Source organism: Poromitra crassiceps (genome assembly GCF_964638095.1).
Source record: "Poromitra crassiceps genome assembly, chromosome: 1".
Lineage (NCBI taxonomy): Eukaryota > Metazoa > Chordata > Actinopteri > Beryciformes > Melamphaidae > Poromitra > Poromitra crassiceps.
Genome location: NC_139623.1, coordinates 19,554,565 through 19,572,516, shown reverse-complemented (window position 1 = coordinate 19,572,516; position 17,952 = coordinate 19,554,565). Strand labels below are relative to the sequence as shown.

The 17,952-nt window shown below is 43.7% G+C and overlaps 1 protein-coding gene across 1 annotated transcript in view; it reads right to left on the bottom strand.

Moving 5' to 3' along the window:
* Nucleotides 1–11,261: 11,261 nt before the first annotated feature.
* Nucleotides 11,262–17,952, bottom strand: part of rars1 (arginyl-tRNA synthetase 1) — a 200,847-nt gene continuing 194,156 nt past the window's right edge. Inside the window, exon 15 of the mRNA XM_083647781.1 lies at nt 11,262–15,567. Coding sequence (XP_083503907.1) covers nt 15,458–15,567 — 110 coding nt within the window. The 3' untranslated portion in view covers nt 11,262–15,457. The remainder of the gene's footprint in view (nt 15,568–17,952) is intronic.

Sequence of the window (17,952 nt, the reverse complement as noted above, 5' to 3'; positions counted from 1 at the left end):
TAGGGGAGACCCATGGAGAAGCATCCATTTTCCTGTAGATCTTTGAGCTCATCAAGCCTCCTGAGTTTCTGCTGTACTGGCACAGCGTCTGGTTTGAGTTGTATTTTGTGCACAAATCCTTTTGCACACCCAACCTCATGCTGAAACGGTGTCATGTTTTATTAAAAAATGCACCGAGGACATAGTCCCTACAAAAACAGTTAAAACAATGCCAAACCAGAAACCCTGGATCAACTGTGATGTCCGGGCTGCACTTCAAGCCCGGACCACCGCCTTCAAGTCCGGGACGCCAGAACAATACAAGCAGACGAAAAATACGCCCTCCGAGCTACAATCAAAAAAACGCGGAGAGAATACGGCAGGCAGCTGGAGGCGAAACTGGACTCCAACAACCCCAGACACCTGTGGAGAGGACTCCATGCTGCCACAGACTTCAAAGGGGAAAGACAACAGCAAAACCGCAATGCGTCACCCACCCTGCCGGACGAACTCAACGCGTTCTACGCCAGGTTTGACCCCTCTGCCAGAGCGCACCACCCCCCCAACCCACCACATCCCCCCCCACCTTGCCCCCCCCTCTCCTCCCCCCCACCACCCCCTCCCCCCTCTCCTCCCCACCTCCCCATCCCTCCCCCTCTCCGCCACCCCCCCACCTCCCGCCCTCCTCTCCTCCCCTTCCCCTCCCCTCCTCCCCCTCTCCGCCACCCCCCCCCCTCCCCCCACCTCCCGCCCTCCTCTCCTCCCCACCACCCCCCCCCTCTCCCCCCCCACCTCCCCCCCTCCTCTCCTCCCCACCACCTCCCCACCACCCCATCCTCTCCTCTCACCCTCCCCCACCCCCCCTCCCCCTATCCTCTCCGCCACCTCCCCCCTTCACCACCCCTCCTCTTCTCCTCCCCCATCACCCCCCCCCCCCACTCCCACCTAACCTCCAACCCTCCCCCCCCCCCAACCACAACCCCCCCCCCCCACAGATCCGGACCGCCCTCTCATAATCACTGAATATGAGGGTGCGCCGGTCGTTCCTGCGTATCAATCCACGCAAGGCGGCCGGCTCCGGACGGCATCCCCGGGCGGGTCCTTAAGGCCTGCGCCCACCAGCTGGCAGGCGGTATACACAGACATTTTCAACCAGTCCCTCTCCCTCCGGCAAGTTCCCTCCTGCTTCAAAGCAGCAACGATCATCCCCATCCCACAACAGCAGAAAGTGACCAGCCTAAATGACTGGCGCCCAATAGCCCTCACGCCCATAGCCAGCAAGTGCTTTGAAAGGCTAGTCATATCACAGATCCGCCCCCACAGTGCAGGTAGCACACGTACTCCACACTGCCCTCTCACACCTGGAGGGGAAGGACACATATGTGAGAATGCTGTTCGTGGACTACAGCTCAGCATTCAACACCATAGTACCCTCCAGGCTGGTAAGCAAGCTCAAGGTCCTGGGACTAAACACAGCAATGTGTGACTGGATCCTGGACTTTCTGACAGACCGCCGCCAGGTGGTCAGAGTGGGCAACCTCACCTCCTCCCCACTGACCATCAGCATAGGAGCGCCCCAGGGATGCGTCTCCAGCCCCTTCTGGTACGACCTCTACACCCACGACTGCGTGGCGACTCAAATCTCTAACACCATCGTGAAGTTTGCAGACGACACAGCAGTCGTGGGGCTGATCTCCAGGGGCGACGAGACAGCCTACAGAGAGGAGGTGAAGGCCCTAGAACAGTGGTGCCAGGACAACCACCTCTCTCTGAACGTCTCCAAGACCAAGGAGATCATTGTAGACTACAGGAGGAAGGGGGGGGGGCGCACCCCCCCCAATCACCATCAACGGCACAGTGGTGGAAAGGGTGGACAGCTTCAAGTACCTGGGAGTCAACATCCACCAGGACCTGACATGGGCCGGTCACACCGCCACTGTTGTCAAAAAGGCCCAACAGTGACTACACGGACTCAGGCGCCTAAAGAAATTTGGGCTAAGGCCAGAAATCCTTAGGGACTTCTACAGAGGCACCATTGAAAGCCTGCTGACTGGCTGCTTCACCACCTGGTACGGGAACTGTACCACCATGGACCGCAGGGTGCTACGGAGAGTGAGACGCGCGGCCCAGCACGTAACAGGATGTGAGCTGCCAGAACTGCAGGAACTATATAACCAGCGGTGCCTCAGGAGGTCCCTGAAGATCATCAAAGACACAAACCATCCCCACAACAGCCTGTTCTCCCTGCTACCCTCAGGGAGAAGATACAGGGTCCCAAAAGCACGCACAAATCGCTTGAGGGACAGTTTCTTCCCGCAGGCCACGAGACTCCTTAACATACACAAATAGTGTAGTAGCTGTACTGTACCGCACTGTAGATGCTACCATTATGTATGTGTAATGTTTAATTTTATGTTTAATTAGGTATATGCTATTTGCAGTGCTGTAGTGGTAAAAAAAAAGTGGGTAAACTATACTTTTGAGGCAGCTTTCTCACGCGGCACCGGCAGTGTTATAACGGCGGATAAATAAGCTTCCGTGACTGATATACAAGACAAAATATGAGAGTATATAGAACAACTTAATCTGAATCATATAGCCCTATAAGGTATATCAGGGGGTTCCCCCACATTTCTGAGTAGCCAGCCAGATAGAAAAAGTAGCTGGCTATGGGATGGGCCTTGCCCCTCAAGGGGGGTCCGGGGGAATTCTCCCCCGGAAGATTTTTTTTTTACATTTTAAAGTAAAATTCATCAACCTGGTGCATTTGAGAGCAAAATGAACTACACACATCTCTAATGTGTTGTGACTTTACAAATAATTAGGCCTAAACAATCAATATAAAATGTATTTATTGAACATTTGTTGAATTTCTCCAGGTATGAAAAGTTAAATTATACAGTAGGTAGCCTACTTTAAAGGACCTTGTATGAACCCAGTATATAAAAAAAAACTCTCGTAACTCTCGTAACGGGACAAGCCCGTCTTTTATTGTCACACGAACACCACAATACATGCATGCGGCCACAACACAATACAGTTTGAAGAGTAATATAGTTCTCTCTCTCATACACACTGTACCTGTGATTGTCAGCTTCAGCTTTATAGCTAAAAGTATGTAGACAGATTGAATCTGTGATTCTTGAATACCAATATATAATTCAAACTGTCCACAAACACATTGGGCAAGGATAGGTAGACAACATACTGTACATGGAAATAAAAGTGGTTCTGCCACTCTGGCCACTAAATTTTAGTCAGCCAATATTTATTTATACAGATCTCGGCACAACAAACACCAATATGTTTCTAGATAGTTTTCAACATGGTCGTATTATTTTGGCTTTATACAGTAGCACCTGGACTATTCAAGTCGACTCGCACGCACCTAATGTTACAAACTTTACTTGATCAGAGGGAAATCAATCATGTTTCTTACACCAGTGATTCACTCTTCAGTTGTAAAACGGTGAGCCTATATGATTTTCCCCACTCCGGACACACATTTTTAACCAACCTTACCTATGTTCAGCTCACCATGAGCTGGTCTCCAAATGCACGTCTCCAATGCGCATTGCGCATCGCTGGCACAATGGCACCGTTAAGTTGTTTGAAGGGAGCGCTGTCTGGGCAGGCAAGCACAGCTCGATAAAGGCACCAACGTGACCGGGGCCGTGTACCTTTCCCGCGGAGCGCTCCACAAAAATAGGCTACGGTTCACAGAGATCCTGGTCAGTGCCATGCCCATGTGTAATTGTTTTTCTTTTCTTTTGGTGTGTGACGTGCTTGGCATGGTCTCCGCATCAACGGAGTTTACGCAAACGTGTTAAAACTCATGCAATAATAAGTGTGCATAAACGATTTAAACATGTGAGTAAACAATCTTAAAAGGTGCCTAAACGCTGCAGAGCATTGAAAAAGGTACGTAAACGCCGTTTACGTGCGTTTAGCCACCACTACAGCCCTGGCTATTTGCACCTGTACGTCAAATACGTCGAACTCAAAATGTTTAAGTACGTCCAAGTATGCACATGACATGTGCACCTATGTGCAGTGAATATGCCACTGTCTCTGACTTGTCTTATCACTCTACTGCCTTATTGCTTGTTGTGTCTCTTGTTGTTTTTGCACTCATATGCCCTGTTATATTTGTACTATGTTGTAAACGGAGTTCACAGCACAAGAATTTCACACGTGATACTTGTACTACGGAGTGACAATAAAAAATCTTGAATCTTGAATTCACCTGAATCTCTGGTGCAGCCTGTGTTGTGCTAGGTGCTGTAGGTGCCCTCTGCACAGTAGGAATATCAGGGCTGACACCATTGATGACTTTGTTACCCATAATACACATATTCAGCGCTACAAACAAATCTAAACCCAGCAAAGCAGTGCCTGACTTAACCACTACAAATAAGCCTGTAGTTGAACGGCCATCATGAGTAACTGTAGCATGCATACACCCTTTAACAGGTATTTTCTCTCTTGAATATGTGAGTAACTGTAGGCTCAGCAAGGTTACATGTATGAAATAGGGTCTGGTAAGTGCTCTCTGGAATAATAGAAACAGATAACTTGTCTACTATTAGCTCAACATCCTGACTCTGACCATTAGCATTGACTTGTAGTAGGGTCATCTGTGGCACTTCCGTGACCGTGGAGAGCGAAGGTCTGTTTCTCAATGGATTTGTCATCTAGGAGGGTTAATAAACAAATTTAGCCGGGGTGTATTTTTAAAAAAGGCGGGGAAAATATTTGAGAGACCAAAATCCAAAATGTCTGCCGTGGAAATGAACTTTTTAATGGTTTGACCTACAATGATGCACAATACATGGTTTCAGAGCTTATTCTGGTCAAGGAATACATATTTGGTGTTTATATAATGATTTGACTTATTTTTGACCTTCAAATACAAGATGGCTGCCAATTTTGAGCTCTAAAAGGCAGTTTTTTCAAAATCGTCATAGAGCCTTCATATTAGGCTTGAATGACAGGTCTTCTCATGATGAGTTGAATAATATACAGTATAAGTACACAGAAGTAATCTCTGAGGTCATTAAAGTCAATGTTTGTGTGTAAACAACAGTTGCTGATTTGCGGTTTCCCATTAAATAGGGTAGGCTACTGAGAATATGGTGTCCAGTTCATCCCATCACATTTTCATAATGAACCAAAAACAATTTTGCACTATAGCCTAACATAAAATAGTATTCTGTATGCAAAGCTAGCAAGGTTAGTTGCTTGAGCTGAATTTAAAGGTCAACTCAAAACAAACAATGAAATTAACTTTGAAATTAAAACTGAATCCTAGGCTATTAAATTTCATCAGCACACAGTAAAGGAAACTTGTCTTTGAACTCAGCTGACTGTCTAGTCCTAATCCCTGTTGTGCAATGTCCCTTTTCAGTGAAGTTTTAGTTTTTGTTAAGAGTATGGACTTTTAATCTTGACCTTGTTGGTAGGCAACGGCCCTTTTTCAGTCAAGCATTTTCAGATTAGCCCAGTCAGTCTGTGAAGCAGTCAGTGTCAGCACTTGCGCGAGCTCGCTTTTTCTCTAACTAATGTTAACATTACACACTTTAAGACACTTTGTTTGAGGATATAAAAGGAGGTACGGTGGTGTAGTGGTAAGCACTATCGCCTCACAGCTCGAAGGTCGTGGGTTCGATTCCCACCTGGGACGATGTGAACGCTGAAGGAATGCGTGCCCGTCCGCATGTCCTCGAGTGCCCACCGCCCGGGTGGGGTTGTCAAAAGGGCCTTTCTGTGTGGAGTTTGCATGTTCTCCCCGTGCCTCCCGGGGGTTTCCTTCATATAGGAACCCCCTTCACCAAGTCAAGTCAAGTCAAGTTTATTTATATAGCCCTAATTCACAAGCATGTCTCAGAGGGCTTCACAGAAAGTATGTCTAGCTAATTCTAGCTGACACAACAGTAACAAGAATATACAGAATAAAGATAACATTTGAACAATTGATAATATAGAAAAATAGAAATGAAGAGAGAGCAGGAGAAGGGAGAAGAGCAGGGGGAATGTGAGAGAGTGATGGAGTGTTGGAGGGTATAGGAAAAACATGCAATATCCTGGTTGCTAATGTGGTTCCTCCTCTGGTCGTTAAGGGCGCCTGTTCAGAGGGAGGGGAACTGGTTGGAATAGTGTGAACCTCCCACGTGCTATGTCCTACCGGTGAAGCTTCCCCTGTCAGGTGAAAAGAAGCAGCTGGCTAACTGCCCATGTCTCGGAGGAAGCATGGAGCCAGTTTCGGCTCTCCCCAGATCGGCAGAGGGTGGAGTAGCAACCAGGATAAAGAAATTACGTTAGCACTAATGGGGGATAAAAATGGGATAAAAAACCGGGGGGGGGGGGGGGGGGGGGGGGGATATATAAAAAAGAAAAAGAAAAAGAAAACTTTGTTTGAGGTTATCAACGTTATTCACTAGTCTAAAGATAGTTCTACCATCAAGAACATATAAAACAAAAGCAAAAACAATTTTTATTTGCAGAAGTCATCATTGATATTTGGTGTTAGCTAACGTTAGGTAACGTTATTATTTTTAGCTAAAGTTAATGTTATCTGTCTCCACAATTCTGTCAACTGACATATGCATTTGCTTTTGAAAATAAACAGCGTATAACAGCAATATAATATAACAGTAATATAATAGCGAGTTGCTTTCCCTCCCAATGAAAGACAAAGCACACAATGTCCTATGAATGTGTCCTAAAATGTGACAAGCCTTGCAAGCCCACCGATACAATAAATCAAGGCAAATGGGACAGCTTACAATTAAAAGCCCAAGACTGGTCAGGACTTGATAAATTTGATGATGTTTACACCACCACCTCCTGGGAAGATGGGGCAACCAATCGGTACATGCATTCGTCATGTTATATTTCTATTTAATCTTCAGTTATGCTTAAGCAAGCCAGGCTGTTTATTTTCAAAAGCAAATGCATATGTCAGTTGACAGAAGTGTGGAGACAGATAACATTAACTTTAGCTAAAAATAATAACGTTACCTAACGTTAGCTAACACCAAATATCAATGATGACTTCTGCAAATAAAAATTGTTTTTGCTTTTGTTTTATATGTTCTTGATGGTAGAACTATCTTTAGACTAGTGAATAACGTTGATATCCTCAAACAAAGTCTCTTAAAGTGTGTAATGTTAACATTAGTTAGAGAAAAAGCGAGCTCGCGCAAGTGCTGACACTGACTGCTTCACAGACTGACTGAGCTAATCTGAAAATGCTTGACTGAAAAAGGGCCGTTGCCTACCAACAAGGTCAAGATTAAAAGTCCATACTCTTAACAAAAACTAAAACTTCACTGAAAAGGGACATTGCACAACAGGGATTAGGACTAGACAGTCAGCTGAGTTCAAAGACAAGTTTCCTTTACTGTGTGCTGATGAAATTTAGTAGCCTAGGATTCAGTTTTAAAGGTCCCATTCCGTGCAAAAGCTGTTTTTACTTGTAAATGCATATTTACTGCTGTCAGCCCTCCCTGTAATGAGTGGTCACACGCTCAGAACTGCCACAGTTGGATTTGTCCCTATCCAGCGTCCCCCTGCAGTCTCCTCCAAGCCACACCCCCAAACGCTTCGTTTGCCCAGAGGGGAATTGGGACGTCACTAGCTTCCTCCTGCATACTGCGCGGGTCTCTCTCACACAAGCTACCTGCACCATTTTGTCTATAGCCACAAAATTAACACTTCTAGCTGGAGCGACGCCAACTGTACGTGATCCAGCAACTGCAGAGGTGCATTCGGTAAGTCTAGGCATTTTGAGATGTCCTCTTTAGCGTAGTACCGTTAAGTTAACGATAACTCGCAACCTAGCGTGCTGGTCCACAGACGCTAATCTGATTGGCCGCTGGGAGCCTGGGGCGGGCTCTCCCTCAGCGGCCAATGGGAACTGTTAGTTCTGAATATATTATAGAAACAGGCCATTCTTGGGAAGCGACGAGATGAGGAAGTGAGAACTCCGTCACAACAAACGGGGTTGCTATATTTTCGACAGATTAATCCAGAATCATGTTTTATGGACCAGAGACACACGTTTTTAAGAGGTTACAGCTGCACGAATTGGGACCTTTAATTTCAAAGTTAATTTCATTGTTTGTTTTGAGTTGACCTTTAAATTCAGCTCAAGCAACTACGGTAACCTTGCTAGCTTTGCATACAGAATACTATTTTATGTTAGGCTATAGTGCAAAATTGTTTTTGGTTCATTATGAAAATGTGATGGGATGAACTGGACACCATATTCTCAGTAGCCTACCTATTTAATGGGAAACCGCAAATCAGCAACTGTTGTTTACACACAAACATTGACTTTATTGACCTCAGAGATTACTTCTGTGTACTTATACTGTATATTATTCAACTCATCATGAGAAGACCTGTCATTCAGGCCTAATATGAAGGCTCTATGACGATTTTGAAAAAACTGCCTCAAAATTGGCAGCCATCTTGGATTTGAAGGTCAAAAATAGGTCAAATCATTATATAAACACCAAATATGTATTCCTTGACCAGAATAAGCTCTGAAACCATGTATTGTGCATCATTGTAGGTCAAAGCATTAAAAAGTTCATTTCCACAGCAGCCATTTTGGATTTTGGTCTCTCAAATATTTTCCCCGCCTTTTTTAAAAATACACCCCGGCTAAATTTGTTTATTAACCCTCCTAGATGACAAATCCATTGAGAAACGGACCTTCGCTCTCCACGGTCACGGAAGTGCCACAGATGACCCTACTATTGTACAGTAGGCTACAGAGGATTTTATCCTGAACAGCATTAGGATCCATCATGTAAAGCACAGTCAGTTCATTCATCACCACCTCACAGACCTCCTTCTGACCAGATCGACAAACTTTGGAAAAATGTCCCACTTTTCCACATGAGTTGCACGTAGCTTTAGTTGCTGGGCATGAAGGCACATTAGCTAAGTGATTGGTCGATCCGCATCGGCAACAGGAGTGACGATTCCCTGTAGTGTGGGCGGCAGCAGGTGGTCGCTCGCTGGAGTAGGTTTCCTCTTCTCCCACTGGCGAGCCCTCCTCGGATGTTTGTTTATTGCTCTCACTGACGCAGCAGCAGTAGTAGTGTCGGAGAAGAAATTAGCATTTTTCAGTCCAGCCTCGATTTGCAAAGCCATTGTTGTAGCTTTAGCCAGATTCAGGTCGGATTCAAGCAAGACTCTGTCACGTATGTGCGTATTGGCAACACGCTCCATCAGCTGGTCACGGAGCATTTGTTCCTCCATGTTCCCAAACTCACATGCAGCAGCTAGTTCACGTAGCGAGGCCAGGAACTGGTTAATCGTCTCGTCAGGTCTCTGTGCTCTCTGGCGAAACTTGTGACGTTCAGCAATCACATTCACCTTGGGAACAAAGTGCTTTTTCAGTCCATCCACGGCAGCAGCGTAGGTAGTGCCTGTATCTGGTAACGTGTAACAGAGTCTTTGTCCCTCTGTCCCGAGCGCATGGAGAAGGACTGCACGCCTCCTTTCCTCGGGCCAGCTATCACCTGTAGCATTGATGACTAATTCTTAAACATTTTCAGCCAAATGGGGAAAGGAGTAGACGGTTCGCCTGTACAAGGCATGAACTGTGCAGGCAAAGGCACGGAAACGGCCATCCTCGTCGCCAAAATGTGGTATCTTGCACTTGTAAATAATAAAAGTATACAGGCAGACAACGGTATACGTGCTTCATGCTCTGTTTATTTTCTCCTTCTCCTCTCTCTATTGCAACCTGGTTGTACATCACAATACTGTGCTCTAGAGTGCCCTCTGCCGATTCTCTATGTAACAACACGACACAACACATCTGGCAGAACAGACTTGCACTACAGGAGTGAAAGCTGCCTGTGGGCATTTCTGTTATTTTTGAATTTGCATAAATGATCCTAAAATCCTGTTTAGACCGGATGGGGCACGATGGTCTCGCTGCCAGAATGTTTTTACCCCGCATTTCGCTGCTCAAGTGTTTATCTGGGATTGAATTAAGAGATCAATAAGATATGTAAATAAGCATTATGCAAATAGGACACAAGTGGGTCTCGTGGGCAGAAACAATTTCCTACTCATACTGATAGAAAGACGAGAAGAGAAGGGTGATGGAGTTTAAAGACCATCTCCCACGTTAAATCAACCATATACTGTGTATACACTATACCTGGCAGATTAGGGGAAGTGAATTTTTGAAGGCCGATTCCCATCTGTTTGGTTTGAAGCTGCTGTTCATCTTTAAATCATTAAATGTGTTTTCTTGCCCAAACAGTGCTCTGTATTTGCCCTCAGTTTTTTTAATTCTTGGCAGGGAGACGCATCTCACCTCTTCAATGGCAGGAAAGCCCACAGCTTCCCTAAATAATGTATCCCACAGTGGGATACATTACTTATTTATATGAAGAGTTGAATTCAGACTGAATGGTCAACTCGTTAGACTCCATTTTCCATAACCAATAACTAGAGACTAACGTAACATTCAATTGGCATCATGTATTCGAATATAGTATTTTAAATACAAAATATGAGTAAGTGTATTCCAGTTGCAGTTTAAATTGGTGGTACATTGTAATCTGAATACAGTTACTGGCTTTAAAAATATAATACTTTGCCTCAAATTCATATGAAGCACACAAGTTGTGCGCACGCAGTGTACCCGACTCCCAACAACCCTGCTGCTATATTTCTGACTGGGGCCACACACCACAAGATGGCGGGACGATATGGAGGAGACACGCTGACAGGACGCTCCCAGAAATGCACTTTTGTCCTAGAAATACATTTTACTTACAAGCACAAAACATTCCGTGTCTGGGACTGGGAGCATAGCTTAATAGCTGTGGCCAGCAGCTCTACAATGCCAATCGGCTAAAAGAGGCGTGGGGTGGACAAATTTCACAATGGAGTGGATATCACCACAAAAATGGGCAGACAAATGGCCTCAGCAAGTATTCCAAAGTATTCGGAATTGGTATACTGGTACTTAACTTGAGTATTCTAATGGAATACATTACAAAATACATTTTAGGGAATGTGTTCAGCATTCTGTAGTGCAGTGAGTCCCAAACTTCTTTGGCTTGAGTACCCACCTTTCACTGATTTCTGAATCCAAGTACCCCCTTCAACCGACTACATTTTGCTTAGAAAACTGAAAGAAAAAACTATAGCATATTATGCAATGAATGAATGAATGCCCACCTTTTGAAGAAAATAAATAAATAACAAAATAAGAAATGGAGTGAAAAAGTTTCAATTAGTGCCTCCTGGGCAGATTTATTTTAACATTTCATTAATTTTCATGATTCATTCTTACATTTTTTCATTTTCCCCTTTCCAGAGATGGGGACTTGACACTTGGTGACTTGGACTCAAGTCAACTCGAGTCCCTGTTTTGATGACTTGCGACTTGACAAGCATTTTCAGGTGCACAAGCTCAGAGCTGGATGAAGAAATCCCAAATTGACAGACCCAGCTGATAATCGGCGTTGTGGTACCGAATAGCTTGATTGCTTTCATCTGTTTAAGCCAAACCAGATCAAGGGATAGATCCTGGATGTTTATCCTCCATTCGTGGTATTGGCCTCAGGACTTCCTGGATGTTACGGTCAATTGGGTTTTTAGAATGCGGCCTTTGTGTCAGCAGGATAATCTTCACAAACCAGGACCACTTTTATGAATTTTGAAATGTAAATGAATCACTTTTGAAACGTAAATTTCCTTTAAACCCGATTTTTAGAGAATGCTTCAAAAGGCATAACAGTGATTCACATTTGTGAAGATTATCGTTCTGACACAAAGGCAGCAGTTTCTTAAACTTTTGTTAACCACATACCTTATTTTATGCATTTAAGTGAAATCCCCATTCTAAAACCCCATTGACTTTTCCCCGGAAGATCCAGGAAGTCCAGGACTTCTACCTTCTGGACTCATTCCTGCAGTGCTCTATACATTTTAAACGAAACCCTCCCAACCAGTGACAGCTGGTGGTGATATTGGGTGGAGGGGCTAAAAAAGTATAACCATCAATAGCTGATAATAATGATAATAATTGACTATTTTTCTCTGTAGGCTACACATTACACATTAGCACATGCCATTTTAACAAAAACAAGATACAGTATGCAAGAATGGTGTGATGTAGGCTACATGATAGAACAGACTACATGCAAAACCAACACATTCCCACAGATTTCAGTCCCAGTCTTTATCAGACACAATTGGGAGGAGAGAGAGAGCTGTCAACGTCTTTTCCCTTTGATGTCTAACGAGCAGCTGTTGTAGCGTCAGCCAAGTTCAAACCACGTAACACAAAACTTAAGATTTTGTCGTTTGTCCCTTCACTTCTATTTTTCCCCATCAGACATCACGGAAAATGGATGAGAAATTAAATAGTCTACCTCGTTCATGATGTTCACAGCCACCATTGCTGGATTCTCACTTCTCATCTCATTCGAGCTGTCATTGGTTGTCAAGTCAGTGGCAGGTTGGCCCTGGTGGGCTGAATGAATTTAGCCCAAATGGGCCCTAGACAGCAGCAGCTCAAGGGGGGGCGTGCCAGACACCTGTCACTCACTTATTACCAGGGTCGCTGGAGGTCATTTTAAGCAGGGGGTGCTGGGAGGAAGGGACATTTTTTTTTTACTTTTTTTTGCCATATTTAGAGGAATATCTAATTTTAAATTAACAATAGGATACTGTTGTGATGTAATTATTCAGTATTTTCTCCTTTTCTCACTCATTCAGAGCAAAGAGGGAGATGTATAGCATGATGATAATGCTCTATATCTCCCTATTTGCTCTGAATACACCAGTTAACATGACACAGACTTAACATGATAGAAATATTATCAGCAAACTTATGACTAGACTAATTATTCTGATCTGAATGGCATATATCAAGAAACATTGACTCCTCTCTTTGCTGTATAGTGGGAGGTGCATTTTTGAGTAGGCTATTAAAATAGCATGTCAAGTTCACATTTCTTTATTGCCAGATTAAACAATTCGTATTGGTTGTTGGTTGGTTCAACACAACATGTGCGTGCATGCGCGCTTCTTCTTCTCTAGCCTACAAGCATGTAACTTCCTTGATTGTTATTGTTGATAATTCCATTTAAATAGGCTACATTTTCATTTCCCGAAACATTCTTAAACAAGAAAGGAACATAGTGCACTGCAAAATATTTTTAATTACATTTGTAAAATTACATTTTTGAAAAAATCTAGGGGGTGCTGCAGCACCTGCAGCACCCCTACTTCCCGCGGCCCTGCTTATTACGAAGGTGATTGAAGGCTGAGGGTAGTGTGTTTGGGCTGGAGAAAGCAAGCCCATTTAATTTCTTGTGACTATAGATGGCGCTGTTGCTGCTCTATATGTTCCACCAACATAAACAACCAATTGTAAGTTTGTTTAATATAATTTATGTAAAGAATAAATAATAATAATTTTCTCATTTTATTGGAAATGATAGCCCCCCAGGCTACCCCTAGGTAAACCCAGCCTCCACCTGACCTCTATGTGCTATCAGTCACGTGACTGATATCAAGAAACATTGACTCCTCTCTTTGCTGTATAGTGGGAGGTGCATTTTTGAGTAGGCTATTAAAATAGCATGTCAAGTTCACATTTCTTTATTGCCAGATTAAACAATTCGTATTGGTTGTTGGTTGGTTCAACACAACATGTGCGTGCATGCGCGCTTCTTCTTCTCTAGCCTACAAGCATGTAACTTCCTTGATTGTTATTGTTGATAATTCCATTTAAATAGGCTACATTTTCATTTCCCGAAACATTCTTAAACAAGAAAGGAACATAGTGCACTGCAAAATATTTTTAATTACATTTGTAAAATTACATTTTTGAAAAAATCTAGGGGGTGCTGCAGCACCTGCAGCACCCCTACTTCCCGCGGCCCTGCTTATTACGAAGGTGATTGAAGGCTGAGGGTAGTGTGTTTGGGCTGGAGAAAGCAAGCCCATTTAATTTCTTGTGACTATAGATGGCGCTGTTGCTGCTCTATATGTTCCACCAACATAAACAACCAATTGTAAGTTTGTTTAATATAATTTATGTAAAGAATAAATAATAATAATTTTCTCATTTTATTGGAAATGATAGCCCCCCAGGCTACCCCTAGGTAAACCCAGCCTCCACCTGACCTCTATGTGCTATCAGTCACGTGACTGATAGCACATAGCCTAGAGGTCACGTGGAGGCTGGGTTTACCCAGGCTACCCCTAGCCCACTGATACCAGCCATCCCTGCTCCCAACACTGGTAGGAGTTACCTTGGCTTTGTCGCCTGACAAGACAAAAAAAAAAAAAAAAAAAAAAACTTTGACAACCCGATTCATGAATATTTCAAAGTTTAATGCCGTTTATGACCCTCAAAAAAATTAACTTTGCACGTTTTCCCACAAGGATCTATGTTTACCACCTACTGTACATGTTGAGACTGACACAAGCGGTCCTGAGATTGGCAGCGAGAAGATCCAGCAGGAAAGGCTTCTCTTTCCTGTGTAGGCCATCGTATATCATATTTTTTTAATTAGTTCCAACAGCAACAATGAACAGTCTCGCTCTAAAATGAGATATCCACCGTGATTTCTGCAATTACAGAATGACTGACAGCACACTGGATATCTAATTTCAAAATCATAATAGTGGATCCTCTACAGATGCCACCTGTTTCATTTAAAGCTGCCCACGGTGGCGAAAAGTGGCAGATGAAGATAGAAGAGTAAAAGTAAAAGTAGTAAGTAAAAGTCCCCCTTTATCTTATCCAGCTGATTTCAGCACTAGCTGCAGTACACATGAACAACCACCAGGTGGGACATGTGAGCATTCTTTGCAGGCACAAGGCAGTTATCTAGTCATCAGCCCCAAGGTTTCTTGCCACAGCGCCGTGTTTAATTTTTTAGTTTATGTAACCTTTATTTAGCCAGACAAGTCATTAGTCAGTGAACCAGACAAATGAAACGAGTGACATCTGTAGATTACTGTAGGCTAGATGTTGAATGTAAATGTAAACTATGACCAGCGTTGGGGAAGCTACTTTGAAAGCATAGCTTAGGAAGCTACCAACTACTTCACCATGGAAGTAGTTGAGCAAAGCTACTGTTGTATAAAATTGAAGTCCCATTGATTGGCATTTAATAATCAATAAGCTATAATTGCATACGCATAATTATTGGTATGACTTATTAGTCAGGTAATTTTGCTATAGAACTACCAGCAAGCTACTGAGAAATGTAGTTCACTACTCCCCAACACTGACTATACCATGCTGAAAGTGTAGTGAACTCTTCAATTCCTGTGGGTGTCGGCAGTGAAGTGATTGAGCGAGGCTCAGATTTGATTTGTTATCTTCATTTCTTCCTACGTTTCTGTTTTGGAATCTGGCGAACTCGGATGTGGATGGAAGATTGGTGGGGGGGCTGTGACATCACGTCCTGTGACATCACATCCTTTGGACGGGGTTGATGCCCAGGATGTCGAAGCCTTTGGCCATGATGGCCGCCGTGGCCTCGCACAGCAGCATCCGCCACATGTTCACCTTCACCACCTCACCTACAGAGAGAGAGAGAGAGTAAACTACAAGAGACTGAATCACAGTTCTTGTTTGAATGCAGTAAATAAGAGAATAAACAAATTTCAAAAACACTTTCCAAACTTCTCCCTCTGTTCTAAGGAAATGAAAATAGCGGTTGCAATGTTTCCCATAGAAAATGTTTCAGGCTTGGAGGGATTTCGAAACGTACCCCGACCGCAACAGTGGGGGCCCTCGCTGGCGACGCTAAACTTTTAGCTAACCTGTTCGCATCTATGTTCGCAATGGCATCCCAAGTATCATCATACTATTATGGGATGCGATGCGAACAGTTGTATTATGGGATGTGCGTTTCCCAGGCAATGACACATGTTGACACGTTTTGGAACAGCGCCGCACGCTGGCACGATGCTCCTAAAAGCGAAATGCTTATTGTTTTGAATGATTTGTCAACACCAGTATTGTTGTATTGTAATAATATGCCATAAAGGTTTTTTGAAAATTTGGGGAGAGCAGGAAATACATCTTAAAAAAGAAAAATTTTAACTTTTTTTTTCCTGGCCTGTTGGGGGGCGTCGTTGCCCGCCAGGCCTGTAGAATGGTAGGGGAAACACTGGGTTGTACTTGGAGAGGAAGAGAAGAGTCTGTCTCAGCTGCTGCAGTCAGAGACAACAGCTGAGCTCATTGTATGTATGTGTCTGTTTACATTTCATTATTATTCAAATGAATGTTTTCCTATCTATATAAACAACATGTAACTGTAGCTCATCATTCTAAATTCTGTTTACTACAATGATTATGTTTCCTTTGGCAACATGTCCTCCGGGATTTCATGGCAATAAAGACACTTTAAAATTAAAATTGAATTGAAATTGAGAGAGAGCAAAAGAGAATGAGAGAGACAGAGAGAAAAAAAGAGAAAGAGAGGCAGAAAGAGACAGCGAGAAAGAGCAGACAAAAAGAGAGCGAGTGAGAGACAGAGAGTGTGAGAGAAGGAGAGACAGAGACAGTGAGAAAGGGGGAAATGCAAAAAGTGATAGAGGGGAGAGGAAAAGAAGAAATGGAGAGAAGGCAAGAGTGAGAGGTGCGGAGGAAGGAACATGGGAGGAAGGGAGAGATCGACAGAAAGGAAGAGAAAAACAAGCACGAATTCGCAATAGCTGCGATTTCTGAAATGCAGGATCGCAGGGGCAGCCCACCCTACTCTGCCTCTGCATTTAGAAATTTGCCCACCATCGCCCACTTTTATCCAATTGGTATGAACACATATGCACAACACACACAGTCCAGCCTCCTAGGGCCAAAACTGTGCCCACTAAAGGGTGGTGAACTTTTTGTGGACAGACTGACTGACAGAGTGACTCGAGCTGCTGGTAGCTAAACAGAAGAGAATGCGAGAAAAGGGGAAGATCAGAGAAAGACGGACAGGAGGGGAGCCAGAGGAAGACAAGCAGGGAGAGCAGAGTTAATGACGTTGCATCATACAGCAGCGTCCATTAAAACCAACGACCTGGACATCTGTGTATGTGTGTGTGTGTGTGTGTGTGTGTGTGACATCCATGACCTGTTGCCCGCCAGGCAAAGACCGACACGGACGAAGCTCGTAACGAGCGGGAGAGAGAGGGCCAATTAAACAGGCGGGTCGTTAAAGGGCCGTGAGCATCAATGGGAATAATTGAAGGACGGCAACAAATTAGACAGTAATTTACACAAACAGGCTGAGGTGTCCGAGTTTACGGGAGGAGGCGCCCGAGTGGAGATCGGGTCAAGAGATGCTAATGAGGGAGGAAGAACGAGATGACAACAGCCCCTTTGAATTTTACAACTGAAATGTCTCCGCTTGGAAAAAAGCTCTTCCATGAATTCTCCTCCCTCCTCTGAAACATTTTCTGTACAAACAAGTAGGGATAGGATGGTTAATTTTTTATTGATATTGATACCATTTTCAATCCTTTATCGATACCGCTATCAATACTTTTCTATTATTTGGCGGAAAGATGAGATGGCAATAAATTCTTAACAGAACTGGTATTGCTTTTATAAAGAGAATAAGTTATATACCGCTTTGCACGTTCAGTCATCCTAGCAAGCAACCAATTGACCAAATGAGAAATGAAGTGAACGAGGGCGTGAGGCAATTCCATTCTTCTTCGTTTAGTTTAATGGTGGTTGGCAGGCAATTAAATTAACTCAAAAACTGTATTACAGTATCGATGTACCGTAAATTCCGGACTATAAGCCGCACCGGTGTATAAGCCGCACCTGCAAAGTTGACTATTTTTTTCTTATATAAGCCGCACCGGACTATAAGCCTCGGGTGTTTTAATGGTATTTTTTTTTATTGTGTTTTAATGTTTAATTACCATATGTAAGGGTAGCTTACAGGTAGGAAGCTCCCATTTATT